Below are 22,639 nucleotides of genomic sequence, written 5' to 3' on the forward strand. Positions count from 1 at the left end.
ACTTGGCACTGGGGCTTTTCTGCTTGATATCCAATATTAATTAATACTTACTGCCAAAAGCAGTACAATAGACATTATTATATAAATAGTCATTAATATATAAGTAGAAACAATAATTTTAGAAAAACCCAGCCTAGCCCCAAATAATTTAAATAACACAATATATATCAAGGACCCTCTGCATCTAAAAGGTGCTGAAGATAGTAAGATAAAAAAGGAAGTTCCAGTCCATCAACAAATATTTATTAAATGCCTACTATGTAATAGGCACTTCGATGTACACAGTTCTGTCTAATACCAAGTAAGTAAATGATGGGGGCAAACAAGAGAGCCAGTGTTTTAAGGAAATTTAAGGAGGAAAAGAACACTTTTACATCAGGGCATTAGCATAGGCATGGATAAGGGGTGCGCCTGAATGCCCAGCCCAATGTGCCAGCATCACTCTCATGGCAGCAGTGCTGTCCGACTGTTTGTGATGGGTGGGGGGCCGTCTCTAGGACTGTTTCCTTCCTCTGGTGCCCACTCATTCCCCCTTCATTGTTTCTGAAAGGCTTTGGAGCAGGAGGAGGAAGATTTGGTTAGTGATTCAATTGTCAGTATGCAGTTGGGGGATCCCCATAGGACTTTTTAGACTCTCAGCACGGCTGCCCCACCTGCTCAAGGGGCACTTCTGCAGGTAGAGCCCAGTTCCTGTTCAGCAGGTAGGATGTTTGCCCTCCTCCTTCCCACCCCAGGGGGCCCCCTGCTGTTTCCTGGACTCCAGCCTATTGCAGTCAGGCCAGGAAAAAACTGTTGAGTTGATTTTCCAAGGAATAATCATCTCAACAGTTTTTCCTCTTCTCTGATTGCTCAAGTTATTTTTCTTTATTGTGGCTCAGACTATCCAGATAATTCCAGGGCTCTGGTTGCTTCAGACTAAGAAGGCAAAAGATTTAAAATTTTAAGATGTAAAAAAGGTGGCCCTCCAGTTATTAGTCCATAAACTCCACTGCTGACAGTTTGGGGACAAGGTAGCAGGGTCTAATAATGGAAAAGGGACTTTTTTAAACCAAGAAGACAAAGTTGTAAAGACTCTTCTGTATTTTAGGATAAGAAAGAAACATTTTGATTTAAAAGGGCCCTTAGGGGCGGCTAGGTGGTGCAGTGGATAAAACACGGGCCCTGGATTCAGGAGTACCTGAGTTCAAATCTGGCCTCAGACACTTGACACTTACTAGCTGTGTGACCCTGGGCAAGTCACTTAACCCCCATTGCCCCGCAAAAATAAACAAAAAACAAACAAAAAATAAAAGGGCCCTTAATTTTTTTTTAGCAATTCTTTAAATAATTAAATTTCGTTGTTTTTATTTCTTTAGTTTAATAAAGAAAAACAATATCCTTTCTTATTGAAGATTCCATAAATGTTTACCTTAAATACAATTCCCTGGGTACACCCTTTAATAAAATATGCTACTCATTCCTATGGGCCTCTGGGTAGGCTTCATGCATATTTAAATTTAGAGGTCTCACTTTCATTGCTATTCAAACCTTTGTTTCTCTTCACAAAGACTTGTTAACCTGAAGATCTGTATCTATACAAAGGGAATCAAGGGATGCATGATATATTTAGGAGAAGAAAAGCAGGATGTCACAATATCTTTTCTCTAGCTAGGCACAACTCCTGGGTTCAAGAAACCTCACCTTCCAGGCAACCATTCAATAGATTGAATTGGTTGCTCTCACACCCAGAAATATTATCTCTAGTCATTTCTTTTCTTGGCTTAGAGCCTAAGTCAAGTGCTATATAAGTGTATTGTTAAAGGAAGAGTTAGTGAATATTTAAAAGAGGAAGCATTGAACAAAAAGAGCCAGCATGGATTTATCAAGGTTAGCCATGCCAGACTAATGTCATTTCTTCTTAAAAAATAGGATTACTTGACTGGTCAATGTGGGGAAAATGGCATTTGATAAAGTCTATCATGCTATTCTTATGGAAGAGTTGAAAAGAGATATAACTAATGTGCCCCCTTTTGTCTAACCATCTTCTTGATTCATGTTTACAGGTTGGATCCCTTAGGAGATAACTTCCCCAGGCTCAAGGCACTTCAAGTCTTTACTCCTAAAACCATAGCACATGAGCCCCTACTGATGCCCCTACCTTCAGTATTCAGCCAGGGGACTCAATTAGCTTAAAGCAAAGGCATTTGTTAAAACAGAATTGTAAGAAGAGCAGTTAAAAGCACTTGCTCCCACAAACCTCTGGGACACGCTATTCCACAAATACACACAGTGTCAGCACACCCATAGATCAATCACACTACAAGAAAAGCACATACTGAGGGAGTGCATATGACCAAGTTAATCCACACCTATGGCACTGCAGTGTTTGAATGTCTTTGCTTTTCTTTCAGTGATCCCAGGTAGCAGCATATCTATCGAGCAGGTTACCCTATTGGGCTCTCTAGGCCTGGTCTCTGCAGACTGTAGTCTCTTATGGGGTGAGTGTGTGTTCTTGGCAAGCCCCTTTCAGGGGTGCTCATTCACCTGTGAAAATCAGAGTGCTACCTCCTGCTGAGAAAGACTTTGTAAGAACCAGGGCAGCACCGCCCTGAGGAGAAAGCATGTGACTAGCATCGGGAAGTTACATCTATTCATAGAACCACCTGTAAGTCATGTCAATCAATGCTACCAGCCAATTAGCTTGAGTTGTGTGTGGGGACTGCACCTGGGCAGGCTGCAGGGCGTTTCTGCTCAGAGAGAAAGGGAGATCTTCCTTTCAGTTGGAGGTCGAGGAAGGGGCAGCTGCAGGTGCAGGGAGCTAGGGTCTTTCCTTGTGAACTCCATGTGTTCTCTTTACTAACTCTTATTATACTTTAATAAATGCTTAATGCCACAAAGACTGGTGCTATGAGTTTCTCATTTAAGGCAACCACTCATTAGATTTTAGTCTAGCAATTAGATTTTATACTTCACACACCTTTGGCATCCACCTTTACCCAATTCTGACCTGTGGCTCCAAGAAGCTGTAACATGCAGTGGCCACTCTCTGATAAACAGTCTCAACAGATGGGCTAAAAACTATGTTGAGGGATGGGGGTAACTGACAGACCTCAAACTTGTTGGTTTCTTAGGGGGATGTCTACCCTAACTGTGTGAAAACTTCCCCTGGCAGGATGGGTAGAAGAGAACAATTTATTCCAACAGCCATTAAGGTGACTGAAGCAGGCCATGGAGTGCTTTGTGCTTGGTCAGGCATTGAAGATACCAAGCTCACCCTCAATATCTCAGGCCATTGCCAATCATCTTGACTTTTGTCCTGCTACTGGACTTTGATGACTCAGGAAGAGAGAATGAGGCCGATAACTTTGTGCAACTCTGCCTCACTTTAATTCAATTCATGAACAAGTCAAGACATCAGGCATGATGTCACTGGTCCTCTTCAAAACAAAGGACAAACAACTGATGATGGAGTGGGGAGGAGAGAAAAATTCCCCAATATACTCTAGAAGAGGCATAAGAGAAAAAGTAGAGTTATTTCCTCTCAAGAAATAGTTATTTCTTGAGTTATAAGAATTACTTCCTCTCTCCTTTTCATCTCACTCCAGTAAGGCACACTTTCTGGTCATCTACTGCCCCACAAAGCAGGCTGTGTCTATTAACCAGCAAGTCAATAAATATTTATCAAGTACTTATGTGACAGTAACCAGGCTAAGTGTTGGAGTTACAAAGAGTTTGTAAAGACAGTCCCTTCCTTCAAGAAACTCACAATTTAATGGGGAAGACAAATGAATAAACATGAACAAACTATATACAAGATAAATAGGAAATAATTGAGAGAGGGAAGGCACTAGAATTAAGAAGGGTTGAAAAGGCTGAGGAAGGAGAGAATTCTAGACATGAAAAATAATCAGGGAAAATTTCCAGAGCCAAGAGACAGAGTGAAACTGTGCAAAAGAAAGGAAACCAGTGTCATTGGATTGAAAAATATGTGCTGAGGGGGGCAGCTAGGTGGAGCAGTGGATAAAGCACCTGCCCTGGATTCAGGAGGACCTGAGTTCAAATCCAGCCTCAGACACTTGACACTTACCAGCTGGGTGACCCTGGGCAAGTCACTTACACCCTCATTGCCCCACAAAAACAAAAACAAAAATATGTGGTGAGGAGTAAGGTATAAGAAGAATGCAAAAGTGGAGGAGGCTATAAAAGTTTTTGAATGCCAACAGATTATGTATTTGATACTATGGACAACAGGAAATTACTGGAATTTGAGGAGGGGAGTGACATGGTTACATCACTCTTTAAGAAAATCACTATGGTGACTAGAGGATGGATTGGAGAGGGAAGAGACTTAAAGCAGATGGACTCATCAGTAGGCAATTGCAATAGTCCAGGTGTGAGGTGATAAGGGGATGCATCGGGGGAGTGACACTCTCAGAGAGGGGGCCCTGTAGAAGAGATGTTGCAAAGGGGAAATCAGCAGGCTTTGGCAACAGATTGGATATAGGGGGGTGGGAAGTCATGAGGAGTTGATGATGACACCTGGGTTGTGAGCCTGAGACTGGGAAAATGGAAGTGCCCTTGAAATAGGAAAGATGAAAGGGGGAAGGACTTTGGGGAAAAGATGAGTTCAGTTTTAGGTTGAGCTAAAGGTGTCTAGAAGACATCCATTTTGAGATGTCTAATAGTCATTTGCAGATGTGACTGGAGGTCAGTAGAGCAGCCGGAGCAGGATAGGTGGATTTGAGAATGATCAGCACAGAGCTGATAACTGAATACACAGGAGCTGAGATCCCCAAATGGAGCAGTAAAAAGGGTGAACAGAAAAGCGTCTAGGACAGAGCCCTGTGGGATGGGCACCTGTGGTTAGAAGGCATGACCTGGATGAGGATCCAGAAAAGGAGACAGATTGGGAGTAGTCAAATAGGTAGGAAGAGAACCATGAGAGGAGTGTCCTGAAAACATAGACAGAAGAGAATATCAAGGAGAAGGGGATGATTAACAGGGTCAAAAGCTGCAGACAGAGCAAGAAGGAGGAGGATTGAGAAAAGGTTATTGGATTTAGCAGTTAGGAGATCCTTGGTAATTTTGGTTTGAGGAGGAATGAAAAGGCTTTGGAAGAGACACTGTGGGGAGTGGGACAGTGAGTCGATAAAGGAGGTATAATATGATTGCCTACCAGCAGTGAGGACCCAGCTGAGATTGTATTTGTACACACAGATTTGTAGTGGACCTAGTCAGAATGGCTGTGCAATTTTCTCTAGCTTTCTTCAGCATGTATGTGAGAATGAAAGCAGCACATGGTGGGACTGATCTAAGAACTTGGGAGGGCACAATTAGTGACACCAGGGGGCAATGCATTCAAGCAGAGAGAACACTGCAGAGTTGAACTCTTTCACCAAGGAGTCAAGATAGAGGAAAGAAAAGAATGCAGGGGGGCATAGCCTGGGAGAGAACTGAGAGGTGTGAGAAAATAATGGGAATAAGGAACTGAGTGGTAAGGGATGGGGAATGGGGCTTGGATGATAATCTACAGAGGTTCAGAATAACTGGAATGTGTAGGGTACAATTAGGTGTACGTAAGTTCATCACTGAATAGAAAGTACCACTCCTTGTCAGAAGCTGGAGATCAGCCAGGCAGTAAGTGTACCAAGAGATGGAAGACATGTGGTCAGATGGGAAGCCTTCTCTCCTCTTTCCTGCAAAGACTGGAGATTAGGCAGGAGATGGAGCAGCAGGACATGGAAATCTTCCTTCCCACTGACTTTCCCTTTTTTTTTCCTTCAGAGGACAAGTACAGCAGGAGATGGGAGGTCCAAGGTCAGAGGGAAGGTCACTCCTCCTTGCACCGGAGACTCTACACTGAAGGAGGCAGGAGATCAGGCTGACAGGCACAAGAGGAGGGAGAAGTGACCTTGTGTTGAAAAAGGGGAAATCATGCTGGCTGTCCCCTAGCAGCCTGAAGTGCCAGTTAAGGCAGGTGCAGGGAATCTTGAGCACAGAGAGAAAGAAATGCTGTTGTGGAACATGGAAGCTGGTCTGGCCCCTTGTCACTTTCTCTTAGGGGACATGTGGAGCAAAGGATGGAAGGTTCCAGGGCAAAGGAAAGGGTCTCTATTCTTTGCCATTCCACCATGCTCCAGGCAGGCACCCTTTCTTGCGGCCTACATCTATAGAGGATTTACCTTGCCCCTTCCTGACCATCCTCCACATCTCTTCCTTCCCCTGGATTGCCAGCCACCCTGAGAAACTCCCTGGGACAAGTTCACCCAAGGATGATCCCCTGTGAATAATGATAACTGACCCTAAACACATCTTCAATGAGTAACATTTCCACTTTAAAATACCCATCTCACCCCATCCCAGTGATTCTGAACTCCTGGTTGACAGTGTTCAAACTCAAATCTCCATTCCCTCACTGATTGCTCCCTTATTTTTACCCCTCTTAATTCCCCCTCATTCCCCAATCTCCCAATCTAAAGCAAGAAAATCCTTCCACTATGCTTTCTGGAAAGCCTACTCAATAGGTAACAAACCGGATTTCACCTTAACTCCCTTGCCTAGGTTTCACACTCCCAGTGGAGAAAGAGTTTGAATTCTGGGACTGAAAACATCAAAGATTTCAATTCAACTAAAAAGATAAGCTAAGTGACTATGGGCAAGATATAAATGAAGTCATATTATAATTTATTTTGAAGACTAAAGGTTTTATAAAATACATTATTAAAATTACACATACACAGGAAACAAGAATGGTATAATTTAGCAATTGTGTTCTAATCCTAAGCATATCTAAAACCAAAGTACATTGCTTTCACTTAGCCCAGTTACAGGAAGGATAGAACCTTCTAGGCTCAGTGTTTTACATCTGTTATTACAAAACTTGTCTTTAGGACCTATTTGAGTAAAACTTTGGCTGAACTTCCATTTGTGTCCAGTGGGTGGCACCACCATACTCCTAAGATTTTTTTTACACACTCAAGGACCCTCCATATGCATATATGTATGCACATAGGGTATGCATATACACATAAATATGCTTAAAATGAAGGTTTCCCAGATAGTATATATCCCATCAAAACATTTAGCATCACTGAACACAGAATCCCTCCTTTAAATATGAGTAACAACTAGATTTCCATCTCATGTGTGGCCAAGCCTTTGTCTCATCACCAATGTCCTCGTCATTGCACTTGCTTTTTTTAAAACAAAAACAAGAATTAATTACCTTCCCAATGAGGGAATATTTGATGATCAAGCAGCAGACACAGGGGCAATGCAGCCCATCCTGGCAGATACAGAAAAGACCAAGCACTGTAGCATCAGCGCATGGACACTACCCCACATTTCCCCTCGGAAGCAGCATTGTTAGTTCATGCAACCATATGACACACTTAGGGGGCTTCTTTTAGTTTCAAGTGACATCCTGATCAAATATTTGCTTGCTGTTCAAATCCTTCTGGTTTTGGAGAATGAGGACACATGCAGGTTAGCAGTTCAACATGTCCTGGACGCCAAGAGAGGTTACACAGTGGCATTTGTCCACGTGGTAGGATTTCCAGTGATGCCACCTGTTCTGCACTTTTCTGATACAGGGAAATGAGGATACTGTTTTTCCATGGAGCCCCTGGGCCCAGAGAGGCTATCCCTTACTTAGTGAGCTTGGCTATGAGCAGCATCCGGAGAGGGAGAATGTCTTCAACCCAAGTGTTGGGTGAGTTCACCATCCTTTCCCACAGAGAGATTTCTGCTGGAGTGGAGTCCATCCAGTCTACTTCAGTCCCATAACTTTTACCTGGAAGATTGGAAGGATGCATTTTAAAAAGCAGCAGCACACTTGATTTAATTTGCTAAACATATATTAAGTACCAACAACATGCCATTGCTATGGTAGACACCAGAGATACCAAGACAAAAAACCCCAGAACATTTCCTGCTCTCAGAGACCTTACATTCTACTAGAGAGATATATGCATGCATGTTAAAATGAAGTTAAACACAAATACAGGTTAAACCCATATAATGAACTCTCAATTATCCTCTACCAATTAGCCATATTAAAAGAATACTCTAAATTAGTGGTCTCAAACTCATATAGAAACAGATTCCTTTAGCTACATATTGATTTAGAAAAACACAAATTAACATCATCTATGTTGGACTGCATATTTATTTTGTTAAGCATTTCCCATTTACATTTTAATCTGGTTTAGGCTATAATTGGGAGTTTCACAGAGAAATATGAGTGTCACAGCTCTGCTTTAGATCATTAGTAATTGTAGAAATGCAATTTAAAACAATTCTGAGGTATCACTTCCGACCCATCAGATTGTCAAAACTGATGAAAAAGGAAAATGAGAAATGTCTAAGGGGCTGTGGGAAAATAGGTACATTAATGCACCCTTGGTGGAGCTGTGAACTAATATGGGTTATTCTGAAAAGCAATTTGGAACTATGTTTAAAAAAGTTATTAAATTCTGCATCCCCTTTGATGCAGCAACAGTACTCCTAGGTCTATAGCCCAAAGAGATCATAGAAAGCAGAAAAGGATCCATGTGTACAAAAATATTTATAGCAGCTCTTTCTGTGGTGACAAAGAATTGGAAACACAAGTTATGATATGTGTATTGATGGAATGTCACTGTGCCACAAGAAATAATGAAGGGCATGGTTTCAGAGAAACCTGGAAAATTTATATAAACTGATGCAAAGTGAAATAAAGAACCAGGAGAACAATATGTGCATAACAATAACACTATAAAGCCAATCAACTTTCAAAGTCTTAGGAACTTGGATCAATACAATGACCAACCATGATTCCAGAGGACTCATGAGAAAATAGGCCACCCATGTCCTGAAAGAGAGATGATGGATTCAAAGTATAGATTGAGACACACACAGAGACACATATGTATTTATTTATATTTTGACATAGCCAATCTGGGAATCTGTTTTGCATGACTATACATATTTGTAATAGGGGATTTTGTTTTTCTTGTTTTCTCAATAGAAGGGAAGAAGGTGGAGGGAAAGATGACATTTATTTTAAATTAAAAAAAATTAAAATAGAAAATAATATAAAAATGAATTTTGATAATTCATGAACCCACTGGAATTTTTGGCTTATGTTAAGCTGCAAAATGTAAGAAGTCATACCTGTTCCAAAGCCTATCCGTAGGCCTCCCAAAAACTGATTGGTTAATTTGTGGTGGTCCCAGACTGTCAGCTCTACACAGGCTTCTTTTAAATCTCCAGGCCTAAAACCATCATAGACCATTGTGTGGTTGAAGATAGGATTGGTTGTTTTTCCTACAGCCCTTGTCTTCTGACGACTTTTCCTACTTGTATCTGGCAGGATGGTACTTCAAAGGGAAATAATATGGTGAGGCCACATTTCATAAGTCAATGTGTTTGTATTTTTTCTACTCACAATATAGATATGTAAACTTAGTGGAAGGAATGTTAGAGAAGGGGTAATTGTGATCTTTTTAAAAAGGAAAATATAATTACTTCTTAATTATCTATGAAAGAGGAGGGAATCAATGGTTTATAAAAATCAATCAATAAGCATTTATTACATATCTACCATGTGTCAGGCACTAATACAACAAAGAGTGGCAGCTCGGCAGCAGCTTCGAATGATTTAGGTGACTCCCACCACCCCCATATTTCCATTATATTTTACTTAATCTAATAGTAAAATGTATTTATTTTCCCTAAGTGCACACTGGCGGGGTTTACAGGACAGGTGGCCCATGAGGGGCCAATGAAAAACTGCCTACAAGTAATCCACAGGGGAGATCATTGACAGCTAGTTAGCAGAAAGCAGGCTGTATAGGAAAATGGTAGTGAAAATTATTTGCAAAATTACTTTCCTTCTTGCCAACTTTAGGGCTAAATAAAACCTTGTGTGTAAACACTTTGCTACCTCTCAAAAGTAAATTTGTTTAACTTATGGTCTATGAGATTCAAGATCACTACGTAGAAAAATAAAGCTGGCTACCCAAACCTGTTTTACAACAGCCCCAAGAGCAAAGCAACCCTGAGAGTGAGGTTACCATTTGACAAAAGAATTCAGGTGGTTTCCCCGGAGGTGGGGTAGGTCAATGCATTCCTTCACCCAGATGTGCACTTCTCCAGTTGTAGCAAGTTTTTTACCTGCAACAGTCAAATGGAAGAAAAATCACTCTCAAAAATCTCTGCCTGGCTATATGGCTTCTGATAGCTCTGGCTCACAGGCAGAGTGTCTACTTTAGTCCAAATATTCTACAACCTTCTCTCCCAGAGCTCACAATCTTATTAAAGTCATCCTCCCACTCCAATCTGGCCCCAGGGAAGGGGATACCAATCTAATCCAACCCCATAAATATTTAATAAGTGGCCACTATACACAGAGCATTGGGAATACAAAGAAAAAGTGAAGAGTTCCTACCCTTAAGGGCAGTTATATGTATTATATTAATTATACTATATAATTATTCAGTTATATAATTACACATAATTACATAATATACATAACATAATATGTTATAATATATTGGAATACCCCCCACAAAGAAAAAAAAATGTAATGGCCCTTGCTCCTGTGTGGCCCTCTGTGGTGACTGTGATAAAGGAGCTCAGTGGTTCCCGACGTTTTTCCTTCATTTTATGAACCCCTTTCAACAACAACAAAATGTATTGTGAATTTCAAGGGCAATTTAATATTACTCATAATATTTTGCAATTCTTTACTCCTTAAGGTACCATTAAAAATGTTTAGCACAAACCCCTTGGAACATCATCTCAAACACCTAATGGGGTTTAAAATGAGAAGTATTAACAAGGATTTGGTGGTATTCTTTCTAACTGCTTAGCAGTTTAATTTCTTAACTATGTACCTGAAGATAAACTGAGATAATTTACTGTACAACTCTATGTAAAATACAGCCATAATGGTCAACATTTTTATTTGTAAAGAAATAGATTATGACATAGACAGCATACTTCTCCAATCTCAAGATTACACAAGGCTGGGAAAGATTCCAGTAAAACATTTGACAGTCTCTCTTGGAATTCTTGTGTGTAAGATGGAGAGACGTAGACTAGATTTCAGTACTCTTAAACGGACTTGGAAATGGCTGAATGAATGGAATCCAAAAGAAGTCATTAATGATGATGTCACCTTGGCATGGAATCTCTAAAAGGGTATCTAGGCTTAGACCTGTGCTCCTTACTATTTCATCAGAGACTTGGATAAAGGAATAGATGGTGTATCTACCAAATTTGTAGATGCCATAAAGGTGGGGATTCCTGGGAAAATGGGTAAGAGAGTCGGGATCTAAAAAGATAATGGCAAGATAGAACATTGTGCTAAAGTGAACATGATGCAAGTTAATGGGTATTATTGTAAAGTCTAGTACTTCAGTACTAGTACTAGTCATTGTAAGGTCACCATCACGAGTATAAGATGGGGGAGTCATGCCTTGATAGTAGTCCCAGGAATTTTTAGTGGACCACATGCTCAATATTAATCAACAGGACGATATGGCAGCTGGGAAACCTAATATCATCTTATTTTGGATGAAGTGATACACAGTCTTCCAAACAAAGGAGGTGCTCTATTATGCCCTGGTCAGCCTACATCTGGAGAAGAGCATTCAGTTTTGACCATCACATTTTGAGGATACAGGTGTGTCAAGATAATGGAATGTGATAGATGAGATTTAGCAGATACTCAGGGGCCCATTTGGAGACTGATTTAAACTGATTGAATTGGATTGACTAACTGTTGACTGCTTACTAGATTGTAAACACATCTGGCTGGTACTTAAGGGTACTTAAGAAGGTCTTGCTCTCAGATGCTAAAAACTTTGAACTTTACATCGAGACCACCTTCTGTTCCAGTGAACCAATGAATTTGAATGATGCTAGCCAATCAGCTAGAAGAACCTCCCATTTCTGGGAGGGGAACAGGAAGGAGGAAGCAGATGCTGGCGAGAGAGTGCTTCCTCTTTTGGTGCGAGACTTCGGCGTGGTGACAGAGGACTTCAGAAGAGAGAGGTTTAGGAAGGTGAGGATTTCCAGGCAATAAGAAATCTGTTCCCAATCTTTCTCTTTCTTTTACTATCTTTCAATAAATGCTTAAAAAACCTAAACTCGTTTATCAGAGATTTTAGTCAGTTTTCCCCCAAAACTGGGGGGACAGACTAGAACCCACATTTAGAATTTTAAATTACACACAGGTTGACTGAAAAGAGTGAGCAGAAAGGGTGAAGAAACTGGAAATAATGCTATATGAGAATTGCTGGAGAAAATGAGAGACTGTAGCCCGGATAAGAGAAGACTTAAGGAGGGACAGGAAGCTGTCTTCAAGTGTGTGTAGGACTATCAAATAAAAGAAGAATCAGGTTTATTTTGCTCGGACCCAGAGAGAAGAATGAGGAAAACATTTTAGACAGTGAAGAGAAACAGATTTGGGCTTGATGCTAGGAAGACCTTCCTAAGATTAGAGTTAACTAAGAATGGAACAGGCTGCCCTGGGAAGTGGTGAAGGTCAGGGAGGAGACTTGCCCTCACTAGAAATAACTCAGTGACCACTTCTTGGGCAGGGCTGTTGTTTGAAGCCAGGCTTCGTGGTCAAGTAGGTACATATTAGACAAGATGGCTTCTGATGTTCAGCTCAAGAGAATGTATAATTGCTGTGATTCTGGAGAACCAACACACTGGATGTAAGAATTAGGGTCTAACGCAAGTGTGAAGTCCTGGAATAATGGGTCAAAATGAACAAATGTGAGGAAAGATAGAGCTATGATCAACTGACATGTAATTTTAGAGAGATCTTGGAAACTGTCTGGTTCAAACCTCTTGTTTTGGTCAAATTCCTTTCACTAGAGCCTTAATAAAAGGATCAAGCTATTTCTATGTCTGTAACTCAGTGCCTTGCATATGGAATGTGCTTAATGAATATTTAATGAAAATGAAATTTTACTCTATGGAACCCACATCATTTCTACTTTTGTCATCAATAGAAGAGAATACACCCCCATGGTTTGTTATAACCATGTTGTTAAGTGACCTGTGAAAACAGTGCCTATCCACATCCAAGAAATAAAACATCCTCAATAAGGTCTAAGTATGAAGCAGAGATGTTCCCTGCATCCAATAACCAGTATTATTACATTGCAGGTAAGTATAATGTTATCCTCAATAGTTATTTGGTCCCCTGTGCTGTGGATAACTTTTTTTTTTTTTTTGGTGAGGCAACTGGGGTTAAGTTGACTTGCCCAGGGTCACACAGCTAGTAAGTGTCAAGTGTCTGAGGCCAGATTTGAACTAATGTACTCCTGACTCCAGGGCTGGTGCTCTATCCACTAAGCCACCTAGCTGCTCCTCTGGATAAATTTTTGAGATGATGCTAGAAGCATCCATGACTGTACCCAAAACACGTGCAGTAAAAGTTCAGTGTGGAGAGTGAGGCTGTAAGCTGGCATGGATCTAACCAAGGAAATCATTGTGAACAGAAATACATACCTGAGGACGGCTCTGGAACATACTGGAGGGCTAATTTCATGTCACCTCTGTTTTCTGCTTCAAGGGCAATTGGTGCTGTCTGGAAATTAATAAACATTTGTGACAACCAAGCATAGCTTGTCTGTAATTCACCTGCGGTGAGATATAAACTATAGGGGCCTTCTACTGTGACACAAGGTTAGGGGTGCAAACCCAGCCCATACAGGATCTGAATGAGGCAAGTCATGTGCATGTATGCTCGAAATTTAAAATTTCTGATAACATCAGGGATAGAACCTGGCCCCAAACCCATCTGACATCTGGACAAAATACAATTATACATTTAGGTCTATATTCTTAAGGTTGGTAGATCCCGAGCGACTCCCCCACCCCCACACTTTTCTTGCTTTTATGACAGTGAAGACTTCTACTGCTAGATATTCTGACCTGAAGGTGGTTCAGTCCTATCTAAAACCTAGCATGCAAAGCTCTCCTTATCACCTACAGGTTCTATAAGGCAGGAAAAGAGAATGGCAAAAGTACATTGTGGACTTCTCAAAATTAAACTCAACTCATTCATTGAAGAAAGCCAGTAAAAATTAGAATACATTAGAATTAGAGAATACTTTAAAAATAATAATAATTTAAATAAGTTATTTTAAAATATGAAGGAAGTTTCACCCTTTTCAAATCCTTTTAAGGGAACCCTGTACAGAATACTGTATCTCCCATCACCATCCCTTTGCACTGGCTATTCTCCACAGATACAATAATAATAATGTCCCTTCCACCCTTGTATCATTAGACTCTGCATTCTTTGAAGACTCACTTCAAGGACAACTTTCCTGATCTGCCTAGATGCAAATGCCATTCTCCTCTAAGGTCACCTTCCTTTTATTCTGTATTTATCTTGTATGTTAAGATTTATATCCATTTATATCCATTAGAATAAAGGCTCTTTATGGGCAGGGGCTGTTTTTGCTTTTTTCTTCTTTCCCCAGGGCTTTGTACAATGCCTGGTACAGAGTAAGGATTTAATAAAGGCTTGTTGAGGAACAGCTAGGTGGCCCAGTGGATAAAGCACCGACCCTGGATTCAGGAGGACCTGAGTTCAAATACGGCTTCAGACACTTGATACTTACTAGCTGTGTGACCCATGACAAGTCACTTAACCCTCATTGCCCCGCCCCCTCCCAACAAAAAAGAAAAAAAGAAAAAAAAAGGCTTATGTATTTGAATCATTAAATATAATTAGCATTGATAAGTTACTAACAGAGCAACCTATATTCAATTGTACTTTAAATGATTTCCAAGTACCTGACATCTTTGCAAACTGGATCCTCAAAAGATCTTGTGAAATAGGTTGCAAATGTTACTATCCCTATATCACAGATGAGGAAACTGAGGCTTAAAGAGGTAACTGATTTGCCCAGGGACATAAAGCTAGTAAATCACAGAGCCCAGACTTGATTCTAGGATGCCGAACTCCCAATTCAGCAATTTTTCCAATGTACCAAGGTAAATAACAATGATTTATAATTATCACTTTAATTCAATACCTCGCTGCCTCACCATCCCTTATAAAGGCTCTTCCTGAGTCTCTGTGGCCAAGACCGGATTCATGACCTGGTGGTCAATTCCCCAGGTTGAACCCATGTGTTAGTGAGTCAATAAACTTATTAAGGCCCTGCTACGTGCCAGGCACTGTGTTAAGGGCAGGTGAAACAGAGAAAGTCAAAAGGCAGTTCCTGTCCTGCAAGAGCTCATAGTCTACTGCATCTGGACACATCCATCTGGCTCTTGGAAGGCAAACATGCACAGGATTCGCACTCAGAGTTTTTCTGCCTTGGTGGGACCTATCTGGGCTTCTGGTTCTTCATTTTATGTGCACCATCCACACAGCTGAAAGTGTGCTTGATGTTCTCCATGTTGACTCACTACAATTTAGGATTGGAAAAAGCCTTAAAGATCATCTGGTCCAACTGCCTTCTTTTACAGCTAAGGAAACTGATGCTCACAGAAGGCCACTTTTCTAAGATCATTTAAGGGGCAGCTAGGTGGTGCAGTGGATAGAGCACCGGCCCTGGAGTCAGGAGTACCTGAGTTCGAATCCGGCCTCAGACACTTAACACACACTTACTAGCCGTGTGACCCTGGGCAAGTCACTTAACCCCAATTGCCTCACTAAAAATGAAAAAAAAAAACCAAAACACTAAGATCATTTAAGCAATAAATATCAGAGTCAAGATTTGAACCCAGGTCCTCTGACTTAAATTCAACACTCCACCACTCCATGTGGCCTTCTAAATAAACCTTTTTAACACCAAAAGTACAAAATTAAAGAAACTAGCTCTATCTGATTATCTGGGTGATTATTAATCAGGTTTTACTGTAGTATCGGGCAGCTAAGTGGATAAAGTTCTGGGAGTCACTAGAAAGACTCATCTTCTTCTGTTGAAGTCTGGCCTCTGACACTGTGATCCTGGGCAAGTCTCTTAACCCTGTTTGCCTCAGTTTTCTCATCTGTAAAATGAGCTAGAGAAGGAAATTTCTCTTTGCCAAGCAAACCCCAAATAGGGTCACAACTGAAAAATGACTGAAAACAACAACACTTGTATCACTTGGTGTAGCCAAACCAGAATGCTCAAAATAACTCAGAACTTACCCTGCGGTTCAAAGGGTACCACTTCAATTGTTTATTCTGTTTGTCGTCCCAGTCCCACGTTTCCAGGTCAAGTTCTACTTCCCCAAGGAAACTGTTGCGTTTGAATGTGTCCCGATGCCAAACGGAGAGGTTCAGTTTTTGATTCTTCAAGCTTTGCTTGTCAATTTTATACTGCAGCCAACAAGGGGAGAATTAGGAATGTTTAAGTCTTTTCGAGCCAATGACAACTTCTATTTCTATTGTGCATTGCCGTTCACAGTACACCTTCATCACAATGATCTCATGAATGAATTAGGGTTATGTCATTACTGTCATTTTCTCAGAGAGGCAAAGAGTTTTATCTATGGTCGCATAGTTGGAAAGTACAAAAGTTAAAGGATGGAGGGGATGGAGAAAGGAAGTCATCAACATAGAACAGATTTCTTTTTTTCTCATACACTATTTCAAATCTTGCTGGTGTTCCAAAGCTGAGCTAAATACAGTGCTGTTTTCCCTGTAGATGAAATTTGCTCCTCTAAAAAGATGAATTCTTTTTCCTTTCTAGACAGCGAAACCATGGTATGTGTATACACATACACACACTGAGAGAAATTATTATTTTCTATTATATTAATAACCAATTAATAAATTAGGATTAAGGATTTTCCTCTCTATTTCCTCATTCAGGGACCAGCTTCTGTAAATCAGTCAATCAGCTGATAGATGAGAATGCCCAAAGTCTCCTGGGAGCATGCTCCTTGATCTTGGGTGGGACCCCACCAAACTGGAAGACCTTATTTCTGTTTAGTGTGTAAACAGAATCTAATCTGGGTGAATTCCAGCCCTAAACCATTAAATCTATGCCCTTGCACCCCTCCACTGGAGTTTAAGGTAACCCAGTTCATGAAATACAAAGCAAATCACAGTGGTCTGGATGGAGATGGATTTCTTTGTCCAGATAGTTGGAGGCAGCTCAGTCTCATGATTAAGTCACTTCTCAGCAGGAGAGGCTGAGGGCTTTCAGCTTACCTCCTCATTTGAAAGTCTATGCCCTCATTAACTGTTCACCAATCAGGGTTGATTTTCATCTGTCTAAAAGTATATTAAGGCATTCAGTATCTCCATTAGGTGTCTTTGTTTACAGAGAGAAATCACTGACAATCAATTAGCCTAATTAATAAATCAATTATTAATTACCCAGAAACTGTCTCGTTTTTTCATCTCAATACACATATATACATATGCACACACACACATATACACCCATATGAGTGTGTGTATGTGTGTTTATATATATATAGAGAGAGACACATATATATACTATACACACACACATTATATATATACATATATATATATATATATATATATATACACATACACACACACACACACACACACACACACACACACATACACATATTCATTCATTCATTTATGCCTCATTTGGGAACAAGGGCTACTGGTACAATTTTAAGGACCACATGCCTCTGGTCCTAGGCAGTTAATCCTTAAGATAAACCAAACCTTTTTTTTGTTGTTGTTCATTTTGCAAATAAGAAGATGAATTTTTTTTCAACTAGAAAATAAGAATTTTCCGTTTCCCAAGGTTATACTTTACCTCGGTTAAAAAAAAAAAAGAAGCTAACTCAAGTGCTTTAGATTTATAGGGTATTACAATGGTCTTAGTGGAGTTTTTAAGCTCTAATGACTTAAACATGAACATGTTTTGTTTTTTGAGGGTGTTTTTTTTTTTTTGGTGAGGAAATTTGGGTTAAGTGACTTGCCCAGGGTCACACAGCTAGTAAGTGTTAAGTGTCTGAGGCCGGATTTGAACTCAGGTCCTCCTGAATCCAGGGCCAGTGCTCTATCCACTGCACCACCTAGCTGCCCCAAACACGTTTATTTTTTTTTTTTCTGCATTAGTCATGTTATAAGAGAAGAATCAGAGCAAAAAGGAAAAACCTCAAAAAAGAAAAACAACAGCACCAAAAACAAAAGAACTAGTATGGTTCAATCTACATCCATATTCCACAGTTCTTCTTCTTCTTTTTTTTTTCTGGATTTAGAGAGCATTTTCCATCATGAGTCCTTTGGAACTATTTTGGACCATTGTATTACTGAGAAGAATCAACCCATAATGTTGATGATACTGTGTACAATGTTTTCCTGGTTCTGCTCATCTCACTCAGTATCGGTTCATACAAGTCCTTCCAGGTTTCTCTGAACTCCTCCTGCTCATTGTTTCTTTCTTTCTTTTTGTTTTTTTGGCCTTTTCTGCCCATATCTCTCTCTTTTTTTTTTAATAAAGTATTTTTTTCCATTACATGTAAAGATAGTCCTCAACCTTTGTTTATACAAGCTTTACAATTTCAGATTTTTCTCCCTCCCTCCCCTCCCTCCCCCTCCCCTAGACAGCAGGTAATCTGATATAGGTTTTATATATATATATATATATATATATATATATATACACACACACACACATAATAACATTAATCCTATTTCTGCATTAGTCAAAACACGTTTATTTTTAATAGCTTAAACATCGCTTAAACCTACACTAAGATTTCTGGGGACACCCAGCATTACCTCATTTGATCTTTACAACAACCCTGGGAGGTAGGTACTATTATGATCCTCTTTTTGCAGACAAGGAAACTAAGGCTGAGAGGCTAAGTGACTTGCCCATGGTCACATGGCTAGTAAAGGTCTAAGGCAGAATTCAAACTCAGGTCTTTCTAATTCCAAGTCTAGGACTCTGTCCTTTAGAGCCATCTAATGAATTCTTGATTATCTCTGCAAAAGGTTCCAGAAAAGTAATAGTATGAAAAATGCCCAAGCCACTCATACTTGGATTCAGATGTCAGTTATCTATTTTTTTTTCTAGCAGATTTAGTTACTAATTAAAGCATTTACTTTGGTCATTTAAATTAGTCTATTTTGTTGGCTTGGGGTAGGAGGAAGTGTCCTGGAGGCATGTTTAGAGATGCCAGGGAATGTCAGTTGGTCTGTGACTTAGTATTTTCCACAAGATTAATGATTTACACATGGATATTTAAGAATTGACTGTTTCCTTCTTGGAAGATAATGGAACCTGCAGCAACAGAACACCAGTAGTGGCCAGTATTTCAACCTACCCTTCACCTAGATAGCATTCTATGTCTTTTTTCCCCTTCTTTAATTTTTTTTCTCATAAACAAATTAGCCCTCACATTGATCTGTCCTACAGCATTGAATGCTTTATCTGTATCAGATACTTCCAGAAAATCTGAACTCCACATACTTTACACCAGACGGGTCAAACTTTGCTGCTGGCAACACTCCTGAATGCAGCCTGAACCAGATTAAAATGTAATGGAGAAATACTGGATAAAAATTTTAAAATACAATAGAACACAGATAATGTTAATATGTGGTTTTCTAAGTCCAAGAGCAGCCCATTGGGATACTTATGCAAGGTTTAATAGACCCCATTTCTGTAGGAATTTGTCAGCACTGCTGTATACTACAAGCAAACTGAACTACCTGAATTTTCCCAGGAAGATTCCCCAAGGTGTTCCTTTCTCTCTGCCTTTCCCTGTGCCCTATGTACATACCCCTTCCCTGGCCTCCCTCTGAAATCTTACACGACCTTTAAAGTTCATTCCAAATTCCACCATCTCTAAGAAGCCTTTTGAGATCCCCCATTAAATTATAATCATTTCTCCTTTGGACATTACAGAAAACTTACTGTGTGTGTGTGTTTTCACTTAATAGCATTTTATTTTTTTCACCAATTACATGTGATTTGATTTGATTTATAGTGATTTATTTATGCCACTTCCCCTCAAGATTTTAATTTTCATAAGAACAGTGACAATATCTGTTTTTCCTAACCCTGAGTATAATGCTTTGCATGTAATACGTACTTAATAAAAATTTGCTAAATGAATGAATTTAAATGTATATTATCATTTATGATTTAGAGTACTAGACTTGCAATGAGGAAAACCTGAGTTAAAATTCCACTCTAGACCACAGGATCTTGGCCAAGTCACTTTATCACACAGTTTCTGTTTCCTCATCTGTAAATAATTACCTCAAAGGATTACTGTGAGAATAAAATAGGATAATGTAGATAAAGTACTTTATAAATCCTAGAATATTACATAAATGACAGTTACTGTAATTATATATTCTGTTCATACTTACCCGCAGTATCTCATTATACACAGGATTCAAGGTTTTCTTCATCACAAGTGTTTTCTTCTTGCCCATTTTGCCTTTGTCTGGTAACAAATAGATCTTTACATATCTAAGAATTGAAGAGATAAGATGATCAGAAGAAAATGGTGACTTTTTTCGGGGGAGACAGTGAGAGTTAAGTCACTTGCCCAGAGTCACAGCTAGTAAGTGTCAAGAGCCTGAGATCAGATTTGAACTCAGGTCCCCCTGAATCCAGGGCCAGTGCTTTATCCACTGTGCCACCTAGCTGCCCCAATCCAATTTTTTAATATTTAAAATAGAAACAATTCTTGCCCTAGCGGGAAGAAGCAGGGTAGAAGTTGTAGAAAGGCAATATAGGCTTGATGTGAGTGCTGGGTCTGGAGTCAGGAAGACTCATCTTCTAGAGTTCAAGTCTGTCCTCAGACATTTACTATCTGTGTGACCCTGGACAAGTCACTTAACCCTTTTTGCCTCAGTTTCCTTATCTGTAAAATGAGCTGAAGAAGGAAATGGCAAACCATTCCAGTATGTCTCCTGTGAAAACCCCAATTAAGGCCATGATGAGTTGGACATACCTGAAATGACTGAACAACAAGGAAATAATTCCTAAAACTTAGAGCTACCCAAAAGTAGAAGGGAGGTAGTGGTTCTTCCTCATAGGAGGTCTTCAAGCAAAGGTTGGGTTTTCTTTTCCAGGTATGAGCTGGACAGGAGGATGTTAGAATTCCCTTTCAACTCTGAAATTCTACAGTTCTGTAAGATTCTACTTTGTTAGGGCAGAGAAAACCAGAGGTAACTAGGCCTAGGGGTTTGGAGTATCAAAGACTCTCAGTAGGGAGCCATCTAAATATCTGGCAATGGTAGCTATATGGTAGCAATACCATACATAAGCTTCTCCTACTAACCATTAATAAGGGCTTCCCGAACATGCCATTAATTTGAAAAAATAAAGGTTGGGGGCTTTTGTATTTGATTTAGATCTTTAAGAAAAAAAAAAAAAAGGTTTCCTACCAGAGAGCATGACAGCATCAAACAGAATAATGAAATTATCACACACTCTACTCAACTTGTATCTCTCTTCTTTCAAGGAACCAAAGAAATGAGTTTAGTGGATCCCATGACATTTTCATAATTAAAATATTATTTGGTTTTTTGAGGGGTTCTTTGGTGAGGCAGTTGGGGTTAAGTGACTTGCCTAGGGTCACACAGCTAGTAATTGATAAGTGTCTGAGGCCGGATTTGAACTCAGGTCCTCCCGAAACCAGGGCCGGTGCTCTATCCTCTATGCCACCTAGCTGCCCCCATAATTAAAATATGAAAGAGAAAATTCAACACTCAATTTCTCACCATTTTAATACTTCATTACTCTGTGAGAACTTCTGTCCAAATCACAAAGCTTCCCCACCTTAGGAGATAGCAGAATAACATTCTAATCTTTTGTTGTTGTTGTTCAGTTTTTCAGTCATGGATAACTCTTCATGACCCTGTGGACCACAGCACATCAGGCCCTTCTATCCTCTTCTATCTCTCGAAGTCTATCCAAGATCATGTTTGTTGTTTCCATGATACTATCTTTCCACTGTATCCCTCTGCCTTTTCTGGCTATGGTCAAAAGAAGGATCATCACCTCATGGACAACCCTCTAGGGAAAAGCCTCTGTCAATTTGCAAATAAGGAATCCTCTGAGGCAGTTGCTTTATTCTTACTGCATATTTCCACTGGACTGGAACTAATTACCATATTTTACATCATTATAACTTTGAACTGTGACAATTTTTATTTGCTGACCACTTCTGGGGGATTCATTATTCACACAAATTGAGAGCCAGCTGTATTTACACACACTGTCACCAGGCCTGGATTCGAAGCCTTTCCAGATTGACATAGGTTGCCAAAGCTTGGGCACCATTGGCACATATTTTTGAACCAAGGCTTACTTCCATACCACAGGAAAGTATCAGAGTTGGATTTTTTGTGGAGGGAGCATTTTAGGACAAGAGCATTTTGATTCCTTTTTAAATCAATGCAACAAAATTGATTATTTGAAGTGAAGTCTCTTTTCAGACATGAAAATTTATCCAAGTGGACTGTTCTCAATTTTCTCTTTTTTTTATCCACCTCTCTCCAATTTTGACCACCGTTTGACTATTTTTCAACAAATCCCTTAGAAAGTTCCATTGGTTTAAAAAGTTTGGGTTCAAATTCGGGAGTTCAGTCCTAAATACGTCTATAAACTGCCTTCTCCAAACTTTTTTCTTGGATTTAGTTCCCTAGAAGATAATTGTTAAACTGGAAACACTGCCACTATCATCCCTCCCC

General features: G+C 39.8%; 1 protein-coding gene across 14 annotated transcripts in view; it reads right to left on the minus strand.

The window, feature by feature from the left end:
* Nucleotides 1-3,440: 3,440 nt before the first annotated feature.
* The window catches only part of SYTL2 (synaptotagmin like 2), a 151,429-nt gene continuing 132,230 nt past the window's right edge, over nt 3,441-22,639 (minus strand). For 5 of the 14 annotated variants that reach the window (XM_043992537.1, XM_043992535.1, XM_043992534.1 and 2 more), the window contains 6 exons: nt 20,306-20,408; nt 16,133-16,303; nt 13,489-13,567; nt 10,035-10,134; nt 9,133-9,338; nt 3,451-7,771 (listed from right to left, as the gene is read on the minus strand). In XM_043992537.1, coding sequence (XP_043848472.1) covers nt 7,626-7,771; nt 9,133-9,338; nt 10,035-10,134; nt 13,489-13,567; nt 16,133-16,303; nt 20,306-20,408 — 805 coding nt within the window. In that variant the 3' untranslated portion in view covers nt 3,451-7,625. Of the gene's footprint in view, nt 7,772-9,132; nt 9,339-10,034; nt 10,135-13,485; nt 13,568-16,132; nt 16,304-20,305; nt 20,409-22,639 lie in introns of those variants that run through there. The other 9 variants (XM_043992540.1, XM_043992539.1, XM_043992541.1 and 6 more) reach the window with 5 other exon arrangements.

This window comes from Dromiciops gliroides, chromosome 3 (assembly GCF_019393635.1).
Source record: "Dromiciops gliroides isolate mDroGli1 chromosome 3, mDroGli1.pri, whole genome shotgun sequence".
NCBI lineage: Eukaryota > Metazoa > Chordata > Mammalia > Microbiotheria > Microbiotheriidae > Dromiciops > Dromiciops gliroides.